The sequence below is a fragment of the Protopterus annectens genome, chromosome 3.part0, assembly GCF_019279795.1.
Source record: "Protopterus annectens isolate FY-2018-M chromosome 3.part0, PAN1.0, whole genome shotgun sequence".
In the NCBI taxonomy this organism is placed as follows: Eukaryota; Metazoa; Chordata; order Ceratodontiformes; family Protopteridae; genus Protopterus; species Protopterus annectens.
Genome location: NC_056731.1, coordinates 1,394,326,004 through 1,394,344,616, shown reverse-complemented (window position 1 = coordinate 1,394,344,616; position 18,613 = coordinate 1,394,326,004). Strand labels below are relative to the sequence as shown.

The 18,613-nt window shown below is 41.4% G+C and overlaps 1 protein-coding gene across 5 annotated transcripts in view; it reads right to left on the bottom strand.

Moving 5' to 3' along the window:
* ASPH (aspartate beta-hydroxylase) overlaps nucleotides 1-18,613 on the bottom strand; it is a 597,360-nt gene that overhangs the window by 238,649 nt on the left and 340,098 nt on the right. For 4 of the 5 annotated variants that reach the window (XM_044065474.1, XM_044065473.1, XM_044065470.1 and 1 more), the window contains exon 3: nucleotides 7,325-7,369. The exons of the other annotated variant lie outside the window; for it this stretch is intronic. In XM_044065474.1, coding sequence (XP_043921409.1) covers nucleotides 7,325-7,369 — 45 coding nt within the window. The remainder of the gene's footprint in view (nucleotides 1-7,324; nucleotides 7,370-18,613) is intronic. 5 annotated transcript variants of the gene reach the window in all.

The window sequence follows — 18,613 nt, the reverse complement described above, 5'->3', positions numbered from 1 at the left end:
ACGATGCAGGTTAGAAAAGAAATGCAACAGCTTTTCCATGTCACACTTCACCTCCCACAGAGAACCAATGTTGTGTGCGTCAACAAGGTGCTACTAGAAGCATCTCTGGAACGCTCTCTCATTTTCTAGATAACTTGGGGAGCAGAAGGATTGTAAGGAATTTATACAGTAAGAGACTTCTCCATCTGAATCAAAAGGTATCCACTGCCTAAGCTTCACTGTGCTCTGCAGCAAGACTTCCTCAGCTGTTTATTGGTCATGGAAGCAAAGACATCCATCATCAACAGGATACCGCAGCTGCAGCCACATACACTTTCACAAATCAGTTCAGCTCTACGTTGTTCTTATTACTGGAAAAGTATGGGGAGCATCAGTTTCTACCCCTTTGCTGGATCCACAAACACTGTCCCATCTATCAGAAGTTTTTGTAAAGGTACTTGTGGAACTTCTGGATCCTGCAGAGCTCATTGAGCTTAGTACAGTCAAGGGGCTAGGTGTCCAGTTCAAGCTCCTGTATAGCTCTCACGACTAAAGGAAAGTACATTTGTGTAAGAACTTACCATAACAATAGATGTCCTACTGATCACTGTTGCAGTATTCCAAACAGTTCATCTCTGCTGACATTTGGGCAAGGTACCAAAACTTAACCTTCCTTGGATCATATATCTGACATATGACTTCAGCCTGCAAGCATAGGGTATACAGACAGGTGTAGGAGCATATATCCTCAGACTACCTCCAAGCCAGGAGCCTGAAAGTAGCCCGAGAAAGTGACTAGTTGGTGCCAAGCAGGAAGTGGTAGAAGCCCCCCCCACGCACACACACACTTTTAGGATCCTGTAGACATGGCAGAAAACAGAGATGAAGAGATGTTATCCTAAACAAGGGGAAGGAGGATGGGAAGAAATACAACAGTGACTAGTAGGACATTTACTATTATGGTAAGTTCTTACATAACTGTACTACATCCAGAGTGAAATCACTGTTTGAGTATTCCAAACAGATGGGTGATTCCCAGAGTTGAAGTGAGGTTGGCTAATTGAGACAGGAACTGTCCAAGAGGCCCGAAAGGACTGATCTAGCGAAGACCACGCTGGATCCTGAAAAGGCATCAGTTCTACAGTGCTTGGTGAAGGTGTGCACAGAGTACCAATTGGCCACATCTGAGACCGTTCTGGCATCCATTCTTTTGTAGAAGGCCTCTGAGGAGGACACTGTCCTAGTAGAGTGAGCTCAGGGGTAGAAGAGCAAGGATTTATCAAGGTGAGATGTGATTTATAAATCCAGCTTGCGACTGTCTGTTTAGATATTTGGTCCAGTTTGGAGTCCACGAATGAGACAAAGAGTTGGTCTGACTTGCAAATAGATTTTTGTCTTGTCCAAGTAAAACCTCAGCTGTCTGTGCACATCTAAGAGGTGCAGGACTACACCCCCCCCTGTTCTATGGGTTGGGAAATAAAGAGAAATGTTTATGGCCTAGTTGAGAGACATCTTGTTCACAACTTTAGGCATGAAAGAGGGGTTAACCCTCAGGGTTGCCCTAACCTTGTGGAAAAATAAAAAAGGGGGAGTGGCCATGAGTGCCTCTGACATGTTCCTATTAGAAGTGAATGAGATATGTTGAAGCAGCTGTGTATATAAATAGATATATATATATATATATATATATATATATATACATATATATATACACACACACACACATACATACATACATATATATATATATATATATATATATATATATATATATATACACACACACACACACACACGTGTGTGTATTATATATATATATTTATTACACATACATACATATACATATATATGTGTGTGTGTGTCTGTGTGTGCGCACGCGCGTGCACGTGTGTGTATATATTTCTGCTTTTGTACCTGACATTATTTAAACTCCTTTGAAGGCACTGTCTAAATGCTAGTTCTATTAAAGTGTTTTTTGGGGGATGGAGTCTGTTGCCCCTTTTGTTATGCTGTACATATACATTTTTAGCAAAACCTTTGAATGATCCTAAAACCATCAGTAATATGCTCTGGGGCCTAAGAAGAAAACATACAAACTGTGACAAATCTTTGTGTGTGTGATCTGTGTTCTGCAAGAGCACGTCCTCTTTCTTAAAGGTAAACATGCCCTAAATTGCATTCTGTAAAATTAGACAGTATTAACAGTCACAAACAAAATGCAATAAGCAATGAGAGAATTTTTTCTCATGCCAAGGTCAGAGGTAGATGAGACTCAATTATTAAGAGTTAGAATAGGACGACAGGAGATAAAAATGGTGATGTACAACCAATCTGTCTCCAGGAATGGATTGTATTCCTGTGGATGTCTGGAAGCTAGGAGGGAATAAAGTGATAAAGATCTGGAAGATTTGGTTTAACAGTATTTTAAAAGGAGGAGATGCAGCAACATCCTGGAAGAAACCTGTAGTGGCTGCAACACCTAAAGATGGTTAAGATACATCAGATCCAGCTTCATATAGGCACATTTTGAACCATGATTAGGAAGTGTTTATGCCTATAATGGCTAAAAGAATAGCAAAGGTGATGCAAAAAATCATGGATATGGATCAGTGTTTTTTGGAGGGGAGGTAAACATTTGACAATATTAACAGAACAGTGATGATCCAGAGGGAAGCAGAATGCAAGAAAATACCACTTGTTGTTGATGGCCCTTGATGCAGAGTGTAAGCTGGGATTTTATGAGTAAGGTGATGGAAGCATTTGTATTCCCCAACATAAGAATGTTACTTAGCAGGGAGGACATAGGAGGGATTAGAGGTGAAAATTTAAGTGTGTGTGTGTGTGTGTGTGTGTAGGGGGTTCCTCTCTGACAAGCTCTGTTTGAAAAGAGGAGCCAGGCAGGACTGTCCTTAACCCCCCCCCTTGTTATTTACGTTATATTTAGAACCACTACCAAGGAAATAAGGGACTGTAAGATAAATCGAGAAAAGTTTGCTTTTTTTTTTTTTTTTTTGGAGATGACATTGTATTGTACACTATAATACCAGAAAAGTACATTTCAGTGTTGTAGAACATTCCGGGACAGTTTCATGTTTTTTCAGGATACAAAATTAATGAAGATAAAACAAAGGCAACATGAAAATGGGTTCAGCAATACCCATATTTATGGGGGCATGATAAAATGAAGTACTTTAGGAGTATGAGTTAAAAGGATTCTGTGTTGGCAGTCAGGGACATGTGGGAACAGACCAAACAAAAGGTAATACAAAAAATGAGGAACTGGTATCTTAGTTTTATGGACATGGATAGCAGGATACAAAACAGTGAAAATGCTTTTAGTCCCCTTAGTTTTAACTGTAGTCTAAAACAGGCTTCATGCCTCACAAATGGGGAAAGGCAGCAGTCATCCCTCTGCACAAAGGTGGGCCATCTACAGACCCTGGAAACTGCAGACACAGAAGTCTCACTAGTCTTGCATGTAAAGCCATGGAAAGAATCACCATGGAGATAATCAACAGAGATGTACTAAACCTCTAGACACTAGACCCAACCCAGTTTGGTTTTGTCAAGGGCAGATCATGCCTACTTAACCTGGTGGACTTCTTTGAGAAGGTCACCAAAGCAATGGATGACGGCAAAATCGGTTATACTGCTTACCTTGACCTGGCCAAGAATTTGACACAATACCCTGCTCGGGCATTGTTGACAAGCTCAGGAGGTGAGGTACAAACCTGTATGTCACATGGTGGATGGCCAACTGGCTCACAGACAGGACCCAGGAAGTTAGAATTGAGGAGTCCACCTCTACAAAAAGGCCAGCCACAAGTGGAGCCCATTAGGGATGAGATCAGTCCTTGGACCACTCCTTTTTCGCACTTACTTCTCAGAAGTCAAGGCCAATGTTAGTGGTCTCTGGCTGACTAAATTTGCAGATAATTGCAAATTAGTAACATTCACTGAATCTCACACTGACACAAATGCTCTCTAGGAGGGGCTGACAAACAACTGGTGTCAGAGCCTTGACAAACTAAATGCCAAAGAATGCATAATAGTATCCCTTGAGAAGTATTCCCTGGTAACTAGCACATTGAAAACACATCCCTTAGAGTTGACACAGTAGTCAGAGACTTAGGAGCAGACATAGCTAGTAATCTAGTTTTTGACCATCATATGTCTTCAGTGGTGAGGAAATCATTCCATGCTGCGCAACTTGGCATCAGAGTCCAAGGAAGCTATTGTTCCACTGTATTTGGCATTCATCAGACCTATCATTGAGTACAATGCCCGCTTTGGTATGTACCTAACCACGCATATCCAACAATTGGAATGTCCACAGAGGTTCCTCACTAAAAGAATACAAGGCGTAAGTAAAATGTCTTATGCAGACCGCCTCAAGGCTCTATTGCTGTATTCTGTCTCCTACATGCTTTTGAGAGAGATCTATGCCTGGAATACAGGGTATTGTCAGACCCCACTCTGATGGACCTCCTGCATATGCACAAAACAAACAGCACCAGAATTACCCGTCTTAAAGACTTAAACCTTGACTGTGATATAAATAGGACCTGCTGGAGATACAGGCATGGATCTCAGAGACTACTCCGTCTATGTAACAGGCTCCCCATCCATGTGAAGCAGAGTTCCTCCCTAACCCAATTCAAGTGCAACTTGAACAATTGGATGGGAAACCAGAAATTCATCCCTGGTTTGGCACCTATGTCTCTAATGGACACAGGTAACCCGTAAATGGTTAATCTCACAGGCCCATGCTTACACTTATCAAGGGTATCAGAACTTATCACAGATTTGGGATGCATGGCTAGATTTAAAAAGGCCCTTGTGGTCATTAGCCTAGTAAATGCCTATGAACGCAGGTCAGGCATATTTTTTTACCTACCAGAGGAGAGGTTGTGGAGAGTAATTAATAAAGAGTTGAAGGATTTTTTTATCTTGGAGGGGATGAAGGGTCAAGTGGGATAAGATGATCCTTCCAAAAGAACATGGTTGGTTGGGACTGCTTGATTTGAATAGGTATTTCAGAACTAAACAATTAAGGCTCCTACACAATGGACAAGCAGATAACTATAATTCAAAATGAAAAGGGATGATGATGGAACAAGGGGAAAGCTCAAGAAATAAGGACAGACTGGGACTTTGGATGCATATTCTTAAGAAGGTAAAACAATAACCATACAGAATATTATACTCCTAAAGTAGCAGAAAGTATACTACGAACTAAGCCAACATGGGAATGGAGAAAGGAAATTCTGCCAATAGGGATGACTATAATTAGGGGTACAGAGAACAGGTAAGAGGGGGATGAAAGTTTACTGGAGAAAACTGGCAAAGGAACCAGGGTACTGGAAGCAAATAACTGGAGAGGGAAAGGTAACTGAATGGGAAGAAGGCCAAGAAGACATTCTGAATGCAGGCTAGAGATTGCCTTCCATATCAAGGACTGATATGAAAGTATAGGCAATGAGAAAGAAACTGGGGGATTCTAAGTGAAAGGCCGACACTGGTAGAGTTGGAATCTATGACAAAAGCTGCTGTTAAAAAGGGATAATTAGTAGGGTATATAAAATATTCTATGATAACTATATGAATTAATCAAAGATGTTGGAAAGGAAAGGGAAAAAGGATTGGATAAGTAACGGAAAAAGAAATAATGGGAGAGCATATGTATTTTCCTAAGTATGCACTGAAGCCTTAAGATTTTTGCTTGGAAGTGTTTCCATAGGTATTTTTATACCTCAAGCCAACGCCAAAGAATTTTTCCTCAGGTAGACTGCAAATGGTGGAGGTTGGATGGGGAAAAAAGAGGTAACTGGAAACATACTTTTGGCAGTGTAGTAATGAGCTGGCAGACTTCAAATATTCCCTTATACGTGATGCATAATGTTTGCAACTTAAAATGTCAATATGGTTTGTTTTATACAAATGTATGATTGCCTGCATCATAAGTGATATGCTAATAAAGATGTTTCTTGTTTAATAGAAGAGAGTTTTCACAGTGGGATACTTACCTGACTGAACTTTGGAGCAGGCTGAATAACAATGGACAAAGGATGTACAAAAGTTCATACGCAGAAAACTGTGACAAGAAAGACTTAAATGGTAGTATCCTGACATCTGCAAGGGGCAGACATCTGTCTAGCCTTAAGGGGGAAAAGCTGCTGAGTTGTGGAAGCCAGGCTACATCAGGCTTTCTAGGGTTGAAGCAGTGTTCTATAGGAATATCTAGTATGAAACCACTGCTATTTTCTGCAGCTGTAGGTAGCAAGCTTATAACAAAGTTTTCACTATACATCCTTATAAACAAAACATTTGCAGACATACAACTTCCATCTTCAGATAAACATTTAACATTACTCCATCACTTGCTCTGTTATTTAGCATCCTTCAAAAACAAAGTGAGGAATAAACACATTTTAAAATACATATTAGCTCAGATTAACTTGCAAATTTCTTGATTTAAAACTGAAAGTAAAGAAGCAGAGTGTAATATTTGGTTAGTAAGACAGCGACAGGCATTACAGCAGAGCTCAAAAGTGGTTAATGGAAAAGAAAGCTACCACCCACCCTCACTCCACAACCTGCATTCCCTTGAAATTGCATACAGTGACCAGGCATTCATCAATTCCCCACCAGCTCTTCAGTCTTCATGAGAAGGTTTTCCCTACTTCACCTTAGGTGAAGCCCTTCCTTCTACAGAACAGCAACACATAATTTGGGTGGAAGGGGCCCCTGCCTTATTATGAAATTGCTTACATCCAGTTATAAGTAACTTACACGTGACCTTTTTTAATTAATATACTTCTATATTCTAGTGCTACTCTGCAAACTACTAGAGGGATACAGGCAATCTGTTGACAATCAGTTGCAAACACAGACTCCTAGATTGCAGCAGTTGTTCTCTAGGGTACCCTTAAAGCCACAGTCAGTTGGGGGGGGGGGGGGGTGCTTTATAAACCTTTTTCAAGTTTAAGGTCTACCCATTTATCACCATACTTAAAAGTTCTATGTATCTATTCCGACTTAATGTGAATGTTACTGCCACCAATGGAGACAGAAACGCATTACTTCACAGTACAAGTATAAAGGTTTTGACATCTATAAAGTGCCCAGATTTTGCCACGGAAAGTGGATGAATTCCTACAATTTGAAACAAAGTCTGAATGAAAATAAAGCTTGAGCCTTCTGATTAAAAAGATTGAGGTTTTCTGATTAAAAGAATAACATTCAAATTCAAATCTTTTTGAATATAGGAAAAGCTGAGATTTTGGTTTTCTGATTAAAGAAAAGGCTGTTCAAGCTTCAAATATTAATTTACTGAAAATCCTACCTTGTAAAACTTCTGAAAAGTTATATTTGAAGTCCTTTGCTCTGGCTGCATGCATAACAAAGATAAAAAATACCAGTTACTCTACATTAGCAGAAGAAAACATTCTAATGCCTTCATTATTTATCATAATACATATATTCCTTGATGAGACACTTTCTGCTGTACAAAACCTGTTGAAAAATGACATTAAAAAACAAGGAACAGTTCTATAACATTCAAGTACTCTTTAAAACAACATTTGAATGAATGTCTTGAAATAAGGCCACAGGTAAAATAAATTAAGACTACAGAAACATACTTCTCCAAGCTTCTGGCGTATCAATATGAATAACATGTGCAAAGTAAAATGCCTACAAATAAAAGTGACTAAATGAAAACTTGAGACTGGTGAAGGCATCCAGCCTCAGATTCTCACACTCCATAAAGGCACTACATAATCGGTGTGCTACCACTTTGACAAGCAAAGGAAGCCCCAGAAACAAAATCAACTCCTTCCCAAAACTTCACATTAATGTTGGTGAAAAATGATAATTTAACATAATTTGGCATGTTACTGTAGCCCACATGGATTTAGTATTTTTGTTCTTGAAAAGTACATGAAAACAGATTGTTCTGTACTACCCAAGCTTTCCCAAATTGTGCAACAGCTAAAGATAAAAGTGAATTTAAAGGACCACTGCAGGGAGAAATTGGAAAAATCATATGCTTTATGTTACCATAAAGTTATAGACTTCCAAATCTGCCAGCAGCACAATATTTAATACTGGTTTTATTTTCTTTCCTAAACTTGATGCACTGTGAGGACATATCTGACTAACATACAATGCTCTGGTATGTCCTGCCTGATCTCACTTTCATTCACCAGAATGAGTGAAATTGCTAAGTTTGAGAATTCTTGGTAGAAGTGTCATTGAATGACTTGCTATGACCCTTGCAGATCTGTTCTCCTGTATATGTGTTTTGTTAAAAATGTACTTGGTGAAGTTTGAGCAAATAGCTGAGATCAGCTTTAAGAAAAAAAAAAAAAAATGGAACTGTTCAGTGAAGTTCCACCTCAAGTCATCATCCCCCACCTTCCTTCCCTTAGTCAGACAAATAATTTTATTTCCACCTTAGAAAACCACAGCTAATTAGCCAATTGCAAATGGTAATACACATAGATAAAATTCACTGTACCTAGTCCTGCCAGCACAACTGTTCATTTCTATTCCTGCTTATGCTTTACTTTTGCAGCAGTTACACCATATAATGCATTTATGAATCCTGGATATGCATAGATCAATGTATCCCTATGGATGTGGCCAGTAAAATGCACAAATTTGGAATGCATACTTTGTTATCACACAAATATCTTTACAAATTAATTGTTTTCTTAAAGCTCAGGGCCCATTTTGTTTCATATAGAACTTGACATAAAAATCATGTCTTTATGTGCATCTTCTTAACCATGACTAACTGACATGACCTTCTACTTTCTAAAACAATTGATTAAGATAGGACATATTCCCAGATGTTTAAATTAAACACTATTTTGAAGATATTCATAGCTTTCAGAACTAAGCAAAGTTCAGGTTTATAGCCACAGGGGGAGGAAAAGAGTGCAGCTGTGAATCCTTACAGCCCAAAATAGTTTTATGACCTCAGTTGGTGTAAATAAAAGAAATGCACAGATTATTTCGCTATGTGTGCTTTTCAACAGCAATAAACTTTCACACACGATAGAAAAAATGAACTGAGAGCAAGGGAGACAAATTCCTGTAGAATGTATTGTGAAATTTCATTCAGTTCAATCCTGTGCATTGAGAAAGCTGACTAAGATTGAACGCCATAGAGAGAATAAACTTGCTAGGTCATGCTTTTTTGGAAGTAGGGGAATCATTCCACAGAGGAAAATACACCTTAGGGAAAGGTAATGTACTTAAGGCATAGTTGTCCCATAACCTTAACAGCGCAAGACCACAAGGAATTCTCATAAAGCAACACCAGTATAATTCACCCATTATGTAGGGCAGACACCTCATCATTTTACTGCCATCTGCCACAGTAATAATCAAAACTAAATGGCTCCCACCCACTCCTGTGATGCAGAGGCACAAAGTCCTTACAGTGAACTAAATGACCCATATTCAACTGGCACGATAGCAGTAAGCAATTAATGCTGTCTTCATCCATCCTGTCTGGAAAGAGGCAGCTCTGGCTCACCACCTGAGTGACACCTAGTGGGAGCACCACGTTTCATCCATGGAACATCAGCGTTTAAACATTCTGCCGAGTGATACAATGCACATAACCCAGGATGAAGTGTAGATGTGCTTTTGGATGTTGGTACACAAAAGCTGCTGCTGAGGGGAGACGTTCCAAGGATAGGCTACTTCACAGGACTCCATAGCTGGCCCACTCTCAGCCACCTGACTCATCAACGAGGAAGGAATGGGATGACTGGGCTTTCCATACAGGTATAAAATGGGCTGCAAGGTTCTTTGTCCAGCCTGGGGATGTCCAGCTTTCACTACAGTGGAAAGAATAGGTCTACTAAGTATCAGTAGTACTGGTAGTGGGAGCCATCGGAGAGGGTTTGCATGTAACTTAACCAGAGTAAACCTCTGAGCCTGGTGTAAAATTTCCACAAAGTACAAGTAACTACATTAACAATTAGAAATTGTACAGAAACATGAACAATACAATGTGATACAATGTTAGATGTGTAATGTTAAAACACTGGATGCCTAATAAAGAAGATCTGTACACTGGTCAGCAGAAAGTACAGTTGTGTACACTTACCATAAATGTAGACGTTTGTGTGTCTTCACTGTTGCAGTCATCACATTTGGGTTAACCCTGCTGGGGCAGCCCTCGGCCGGCCTTAATACCAGAGACTTAGTATTTCTGCATTGATTGCCATCGCTTGAAGACTGACATCAGGTTGTCAGTGGTATAAAGGAAGGCAGCTGACACCATTACATCAGTTTTTCTTGCCCTAACTGGTCAGGAGCCCCCAAAGTAGGAGGCCAGGCTCTGGTGGCAGGACCCCACCAGTGGAAAAAAATACCAATATGTCCCTTGTAAGTAAAGGAATACAACAAGGAAGAAAGGTAACAAAAAGAAAAAGGGGGAAGGAGGGAGGGAAACCAGGACTGCAACAGTGAATACACTAACATCTACATTTATGGTAAGTGTACACAACTGTACTATGTTCTTCGTGTTTCACTGTTGTAGTCATGACATTTGGGTAGATTCCCAAAGCTGAGGAAATGGGTGGAGGCAGTCAAGGAAGCTAGGGGCTGGCTAGCATGCCCTGCAAGACTGCAGAGGCAAAACCTGCCCTGGATTTAGAAAAAAAGAGAGGCACGTGATAATGTTTGATAAAGGTGTGAACAGATGTCCAGGTGGCAGTCTCCAGGATGTCCTAGGTGGGGACTCCTTGGAGGAATGCTGCAGAGGTGGAGGCTGCTCTGATGGAGTGGGTCCTGACCCCCTTGGGGGGAGGCTTTCCATGCTGCTTGTAGCAGAAATGGATGCAGTGTGCTATTAATTTGGAAATGGTTTGCTTGGAGATGGCTTTGCCCTCTGTCCCTGAAGCAAAGCTAACAAGCAGTTGATCAGATTTTCTGAAAGGTTTAGTCCTGTCCAGATAGTATCCAAGCTATCTGTGCCCATCTAGAGAGTGCAGAATCCTTTTCCCCCTTGTTTTGAGGGTTAGGAAAGAAAGTGGGCAAATGGATGGATTGGCTGAGAGCCACACTGGATACCACCTTGGGGATGAAGGATGACTTGGTTCTGAGGTATACCCTTGTCAGCATGTAAGATTATGAAGGGTTGCACTGCCATAAGCGCTTGCAGCTCAGAGACTCTTCTGGCTGAAGTGATGGCCAGGAGAGAAACTTTACCTCTGCAGAAGAAGCTGTTTTGAAAGGAGGCAGGGTGAGCTTTTCCAAGACAAAGTTAAGGTCCCAAGCTAGTGTTGGTGCCCTTCTGGGGGGCCTCAAGTTGTTTGCCCCTCTGAGGAACTGCTTGATCAGAGGGTGTGAAAAAAGAGGGTGCTCAGTGGGAAATTGAGTGGAAATAGAGGCATGAATTTTTATAGAGGAGAAAGAGAGACCACTGTGTAGTAGGTCAGCTAAGTAATCCAAGATGACAGGGATGGAGGGCTGTGCTGTATTGGCTCCCTTAGCCTGGAACCAGGTGCAGAACCATTTCCATTTATCTGCACAAGACTTTCTAATGCTAGGGAGTCTGGCCTCTCAGATAACATCCAGAACCTGATTACTGAGGAGGGCAGATTGGTCAGGGGTCAGGTTATAAGCCAAGCTGCCACACTGAGTGTCTGCAATTGGGGGTGCATAAGTCCCCCTGCCCTCTGGAGGTTGGGAATCTGAGGAAGATTCCATGGGGCAGTGCGGACAGGCTGTGCAGCATGGGGCACCAGTGCTGTCTGGGCCAGTCTGGAGCTATGAGAATGGTTCTTGTTTTTTTTCTCCATTATTTTGATCAGTACCTTCGGAAAGTGAGGTAGGGGAGGAAAGGCACAGACCAAGAGATTTACCCAGAGGAAGGATAGGGCATCTACTTTCATTCCATGGAGTGATGCTCCCTGGTGCAGAATTTGCTAAGCTGATGGTTGGTATGGGAGGCAATGAGGTCGACCTCTGAGGTTCCCAATTTCTGAGTTATTAGCAAGAAGGTGTTTCTGTTGAGCTGCCACTTGTGGAGGTCCAACAGTTTTCTGCTCAACTGGTCTGCCAGGGAGTTGAGAGAGCCTAGCAGGTATTGTGCTACCGGGTGTAGATGCAGGAAAGATGCAATGAACCAAAGGATCATGGCCAGCCTGCTCAGTGGGTAAGAGCGAGTCCCTCCCTGCTTGTTGATGTACCACATCACTGTGTTGTTGTCTGTTTTGATCATGAGAACCCCTGGAGAGAGAAGGGGTTCGAAAGCTATCAAGGCCTGCTGCACAGCCATCATCTCTTTTAGGCTGATGTGCAGGGGGAGTTGCTGGGGGTTCCATTGGCCCTGCATGCACCTGCCATCCAGGTGTGCACCCCAAGCATAGTCTGATGCATCTGTGGTGTGGGTCTGTACGGCAGGGTGTGTGGAGAAGGGCAGTCCCTTGTTGTAGGAGCAGACTGTTGCCCACTAAAGAAATTCCTCCTTCAGGCAAGGAATAGGTAAAAGAGTTTCCAGATCTTGAGTGTTGACACCAAAGGCTCTTTAGGTACCACTGAAGTTTCCTCATATGCAGTCTGGCATATGGAATAAGGAGTATGCAAGATGTCATGAACCCCAGGGCTTGTAGGATTTCCCTTGCAGAAAGCTGGGGCCTGGTAGCCAGTTGAGAGAAGTAAGCTGATAAGAAACTTTGTTTCTCTGGTGTTAGACATGCCATCTGGGATGCTGTGTCCAGATTTGCTCCCAGGAAGATTATCATTTTGGTGGGTACCTGTTTAGATTTATTTCCATTGATTGTGTACCCTAAGGGGATAAGTAGGTCCTTTACAAAGGCCAGGTCTTTCAGCAACTATTCCTGGCTGTCTGCCTGAACAAGGCAGTCGTCTAAGTAGGGATAAATTTGAATATTTCTTTGTCTGCAAAAAGCAATGGCTGGAGCCAGGCATTTTGTGAAAACTCTGGGAGAAGTAGATAAGCCAAAGGGAAGTGCATAGAAATGAAAGTGTTGAGATCCTGCCCTGAAGTGAAGATATTTTTTGAAGGACTCCCTGATGGGAATGTGGAGGTAAGCCTCTTTTAGGTCAAGGGTGACTAGCCAAGCGTCCTTGGACAGCAATGGTAGCAACTGCTGGATGGTGAGCATATTGAATTTTGGGATCACCAAGAAGGTGTTTAGAATGGACAGGTAGAGGATTGGGCGCTAGGTGCCCTCTTTTCTGGGTACCAGAAAAAGTCTGGAGTAGAAGCCTTGGTCTAGCTGCTCTGCAGAACGTGTTCTACTGCTCCAAAGGAGACCAAGGTATGGATTTGCTTTTGAGCCTCTGCCCACTGATTTGGTGGTAGATCTGGGAACCCTTTGGGGTTGAAAGGGTGTGGAAGGAGAATTTGTAACCCTGAGACACAATGTTCAGAACCCATTGGTCCTTGGTAATGGTGGCCCAGGTGCTTGAGTGAAGGGAGAGTTATCCTCCTAAGGGTATGTGATGGTGGGCAGAGGTGAGGTAGGGAGGTGGTGAGTCATTGTGAGTTTTTGCCATAAGGGAGTGGCTTAGAACTCCCTGGTTTTGAAGTGGAAGCAGTACACTGCTTAGATCTCTGTAACCCATGGGACTGTTGTCTTGGAGGTCTGTTTCCACGAGGCCTAAGCTAGCCCTGTTTACTAGGTGCAGGAAAGGACCAGTGCTTGAAAGGAAAATGCCTGCTGAACCTAGGGGGCTGTACCTGTAAGAAATCTTTAATAGTCTACACAGATTTTGCTTTTTCTTCAATCTGCTTTACTACCAAATAAGTTATCTTTGTGCAAGGGTGCATCCAACAATTTTGATTTGACATGGTCTGGCAGGGGTTTGTTCTTTAAGCCATGCATGTCTTCTAATGACAGATCGAGTGACTGCTGCCCTGAAAGAAGCTTCTAGGGCACCAATACAGCACTGCAAAGTGCGTTTAGTTACTTGACCAGAGCAGAGCACATTAATTCCTGTAAATCTTTAAATTCTGCCCATGCAGGAAAGGAGGAAATTTTTTGTTTAAGGATTTCCAAGGTATGTTGCTGATATTTAAGCATATGGAACTGACAACTAAGTGCCCTGATAGCAAGAGTAGCTGAGGTGTATACTTTTTTACCCCATCTTTCCCGTGCTCTGGAATCCCTGTCTGAAGTAGCTTTAACCCCTTTTGAGCCTTGAGTAATGACCTCAGGGTCCGCTGTAGGGTTTTTAAGAGAGATATTTGTGAGAGTCAGGGACTCTATAGTACCTGTCTGGCTTTTTGGGAGCAGGGGGGAGGGCGTCTAGAGACAGGCTGGATTAAAGGAAGACATCATCTACCACATCTAGGACTGGGGGGATGGCTAAGGGACTGTGCTGTGGTAAGTCCAGGAACTCTCTGAGTCTCTTTTTAGACTGTGGGTAGTCTTGACTCTCCCATTTGAAATGCTCCCTTAAAGTATGCAGGGTTTCCCCAAAGGAAAAATCCTCTGGGGGAGAGGCTGAAGGAATAGATTCCTCTGCATCAGAATCCTCATATGTAGAGATGGGCTGCATGTCTTCATAGTCAGATGCATCAGATCTGACTCTTGTTCAGACAAAACTTCTGCAGACGGATCTCTTTCTTTTTGAGGGAGTGGCTTGGCTTCCCCTAATCAGCATAAGGTCTTCCTCCAGTCTAAACATTTGTGACTGAGGCAAGGGAGCAGGTGCCAAAGAATGGCTGGAAGTCGGTTTCTTGGGGGTGGTTTGGCCCCTAGGGCTAAGGAACTCTGTTGGTTTAGAAAGAACGGTAGCTGGAAAAGAAGATGTCAGTTTATGTGTGGATTCGGTGGTGCAAAGGACTTCCTCGGAAGCCGGTGCCTGCACAGTGGTTCCGGACCCATCCAAGGTAGAGACAACCACAGGATCCTTAGATAAAGAAGAGTTCTGCTGATACTGGACTCTGAAAGGGTCTTGGTAGAGGCCTGCGAATCAACTGAAGCAGGCATCAGGGGCTGCAAAAGTGCCTCACTGAATTCTGGAGGACTGACAACCAGCTTGGTGGTAGCGTTGTCGGAAGGTTTAGTCCTGTGCGTTCTGTCTCTGTCTATCTTTTTTCGGAAGGTCTGCTGTTGGATTGCTTATGGAAGCCATATTGGAATTAGAGGACTGTAAACGGAAATATCTGGCTACAATAAGGGCACAGCGATGAATAGTTCTGGTGTTAAACAAAGCACAGAACCGACAACGAGAGATGTCGTGGTCTGGGCCTAGACAAGTGACACAGTAGGAGTGGAAGTCCTGGTGTGGTATTTGCTTTCCACAGGCGAGACAATTATTAACTTTTTCTGACCGGTTAGTGCAAGAAAAAAGGATCCCCATCAGGGTACTTAGCTTTCGAAGACTTCAACTTCAATTCGGAAACAAAAAACACATGTAGCGGCTGACCGGCACTCATGCGAACTGTTTCTGCTTCGGGCTCCATGGCGAGAAAGACTATGTAATGGCGTTGGCTGCCTTCCTTTATAATCCTGACGACCTGACGTCAGTCTTCAAGCGACAGCAACCGATGCAGAAATACTAAGTCTCTGGTATTCAGGCCGGCCAAGGGCTACCCCAGCAGATGACTGCAACAGTGAAACACGAAGAACATCTGCAATATTATGAGCACTTGTTCAGTTCAGTATGGACAGCCACCTAATGGAGTGTTTTGCCACACGGCACTCAAAATTCATGAGAAAGTTCAGAGAACTGATAACAGGTATGGTCTTTGTGGTAATGTACTATACCTCCTTTCTGGACAATGAGGAGCACAGCATCAACTTTGCATAAATCCCTCTTGGTGGTGTGACCCCTGCTTTTTCAGCAGAAAATTCTTTATGGCACAGTTCAGAGACAAAAGTCAGATCTGAATGTGAACTGAACACAGTCTTCCCTAGATACCCACTCAATCACCCAGGAAAAACTAACGAATAAGGAAAGAGATATCAGACTTTCACTTTTGATCACCATCATTGCACAGACTCAACAATATAATTTGCCACACAGGAACATTACAGCCTCTGGCAATACAATGTACACCCATGAAAGGCTCAATCATTCTCTTCCTTTAGGAACACATTCTCAAGCATTTTTTTTTTTAACATCTTCATTGAATTATAACATTTTAAAGTGTAACATGGATACAAATATATTAATCGAAACAAAAACAAACCAAACATTATTTTTTTGCTGCATGCATAAGTTCTTTTTAACAATTTTCATTCACAACTTTACATAAAATTGCTCAATTCCTTCGTTTCCTTAAACCTCACTCCACCTGAACATTATTCTGCATGCATTGTCCCCATAAACTCCATTAATTTCTATGCAATTAGTTCCTTATCTTTTCTAAAGACCCTGCCTCCAGTTAATCTCCTGTACAATATTCAATACTCTTTAGTTATAGTTGGTTTGGAGTTTGACTCCCACTTTCTAGTTCCAGTTATTGCTTTTTTTTTTTTTTGGCAGCCAACAACATTAAAATTAGAAAGGCTTTACTAGATCTGGCAAGTTACATCTTATATCCCAGTTCAAGAGGCTCATAATTTGCTGCGCTGATATTTTTGACAAAATATTCCATAGAAAATTTCTGAAAACTAGTTGCATTCCCAAAACATTCAATTACCTCTCTCTTTTTCAATACGTCTCCAACATTTGCTGTCTACCTGCAAAAACATTGTATGACATTTGGTAGGGGTATAAAATACCCTATGTAAAGACTCGTACAGATGTACTCCCATTGTTCCTTTGTAAATTATGTCACTACATTCTCTTTTCACAATCTTTCCTAAACTCCTCTGACTGATTCTTATAGTTATCAGGTATTATTTTATATGCTTTAATAATGATCTCCTTTTCAACAGCAGCTTCTGTTCTAGGTTCAACTAAAAAATCTAACAGAGCAGGGCCTTCATTCAGGACTCCCCTATCCCTTTCTCCTTTCTATACTCTGATATTAGTCCCTGGCAATGAAAGTGGTCTCTAATCTGCAGTCCAAACTTCTCCTTAGCCTTATCCCACTCATGTCTGCACAAGAGAAATGGCACACCTGCAGCATGACAGGTTATTACAGCATACAGTATTAAGTGAAAAACAATACTGCGTGTTTTAATGGCCTACATTTTACTGCAACGTCCCTTAACTATATGCAAGTTAACAGACAGAGACAGGGATTTCTTATGGGCAGGCTTTTAAACTCTCACTTCCCTCTCGACGTCTGCACAAGACTGACCTATATATAAAATATACTGTACATATGTAAGGCAAATCATTTTCTGTGCTTCTGTTCTCCACATTCATGTACAATGTGAGCATTGTTTCCTGGTTTCTTTCATATTCTCTAGCAAGAGTGATTTTTTCTTGTTTTGACTATGTCGCTCCCCAACAGTATTTTACGGTACTTTTGAACGCGTAGTTCTAATAGCAATTAAGGTAACTTCTGTATGCTCAATTTACTTGGCTTTGTTCAAACTCAGGCTTGCTAAACTGTGAAGCCAGTGCATGTGACTGTCACTTCACTCATGAAATAATGGCTTGGTAATCTGCAAGACTTACTAACCCTGTAGCTACAGTAAAGTAGCTATAACTGTAGACTAAAGAGATTACCAATCTCCTGCAATCAGGCTAAAAGTCATCTAGGAACAAAGACTCCCTCATCCAACACCAATGAATTCTGATTTTCAGCCCATTAACACACAGACACAGCTAGGTAGTAGGTAAAGATTCCAAAATATTGCAGACTAAACTGCAAAATTGTCTCATCTTTGTTCGAATGATAATATGAACATTAAAGTGACTTTTGAAAAAATCACTTTAACGTCCATATTATCATGTAAATTACAGGAGACAAATTCCAAGAAAAGCTGAGATGACATGGTTGTTAAGACATCTATAACATAAGCACACATTTATCCTAATCAGACTTTACACAATGATATACATCTGCAGTTTGATCAGTGTAGCCTGAGGACTAAGAACAAAATTGTGTTATATTAAATCAGTGCTCAAATCAAACACTTACAATTGTACATCAGTGGGGTTTCACAACATGAAAATGATTTTAGTACCAGACCAATCATTTTTTTTTTTACTGCTCTGGCTTTAGTAAAGGTACGTTCTGTAAATGTCAGGTTATTGCCAACACTGATGCAAAGATCAGTGGCATGGTCTAAATTCAGCAGAGTATGATCGGTTAAGCTTAAATATCCTGAGATCATGGGTTGACCAAAACAGGTTATACTGTATTTACTGCAACTGAAAGTCCAGAATTAGTAGTCCATGCTCAGATTTCCAACAAGTACAGACTTACTATATCAAAGTTGCTTTGGGATGTAATTACAACACCTACTTTGCAATGACTTAAGTGCTTTGTTTGCCAAGTCTGTCTCCTAATTGCTTACTTCAACCAAAAGGTTGGTACATTATGCAATGTGTTGCAAAAAGTACCAAAGATAAAGTAATACTTATAGAAAACTAAAATGGTATGTAGACACTTCAGAAGCAGATAAAGGCAACAAACCATTTTTGTGCAAGTGTTATGTGGCACTCTTGTGGTTTGGTTAGAGGAAAGATGCAATTTGAAAATATTACAATGTAACTCATTGTTAAATTACAT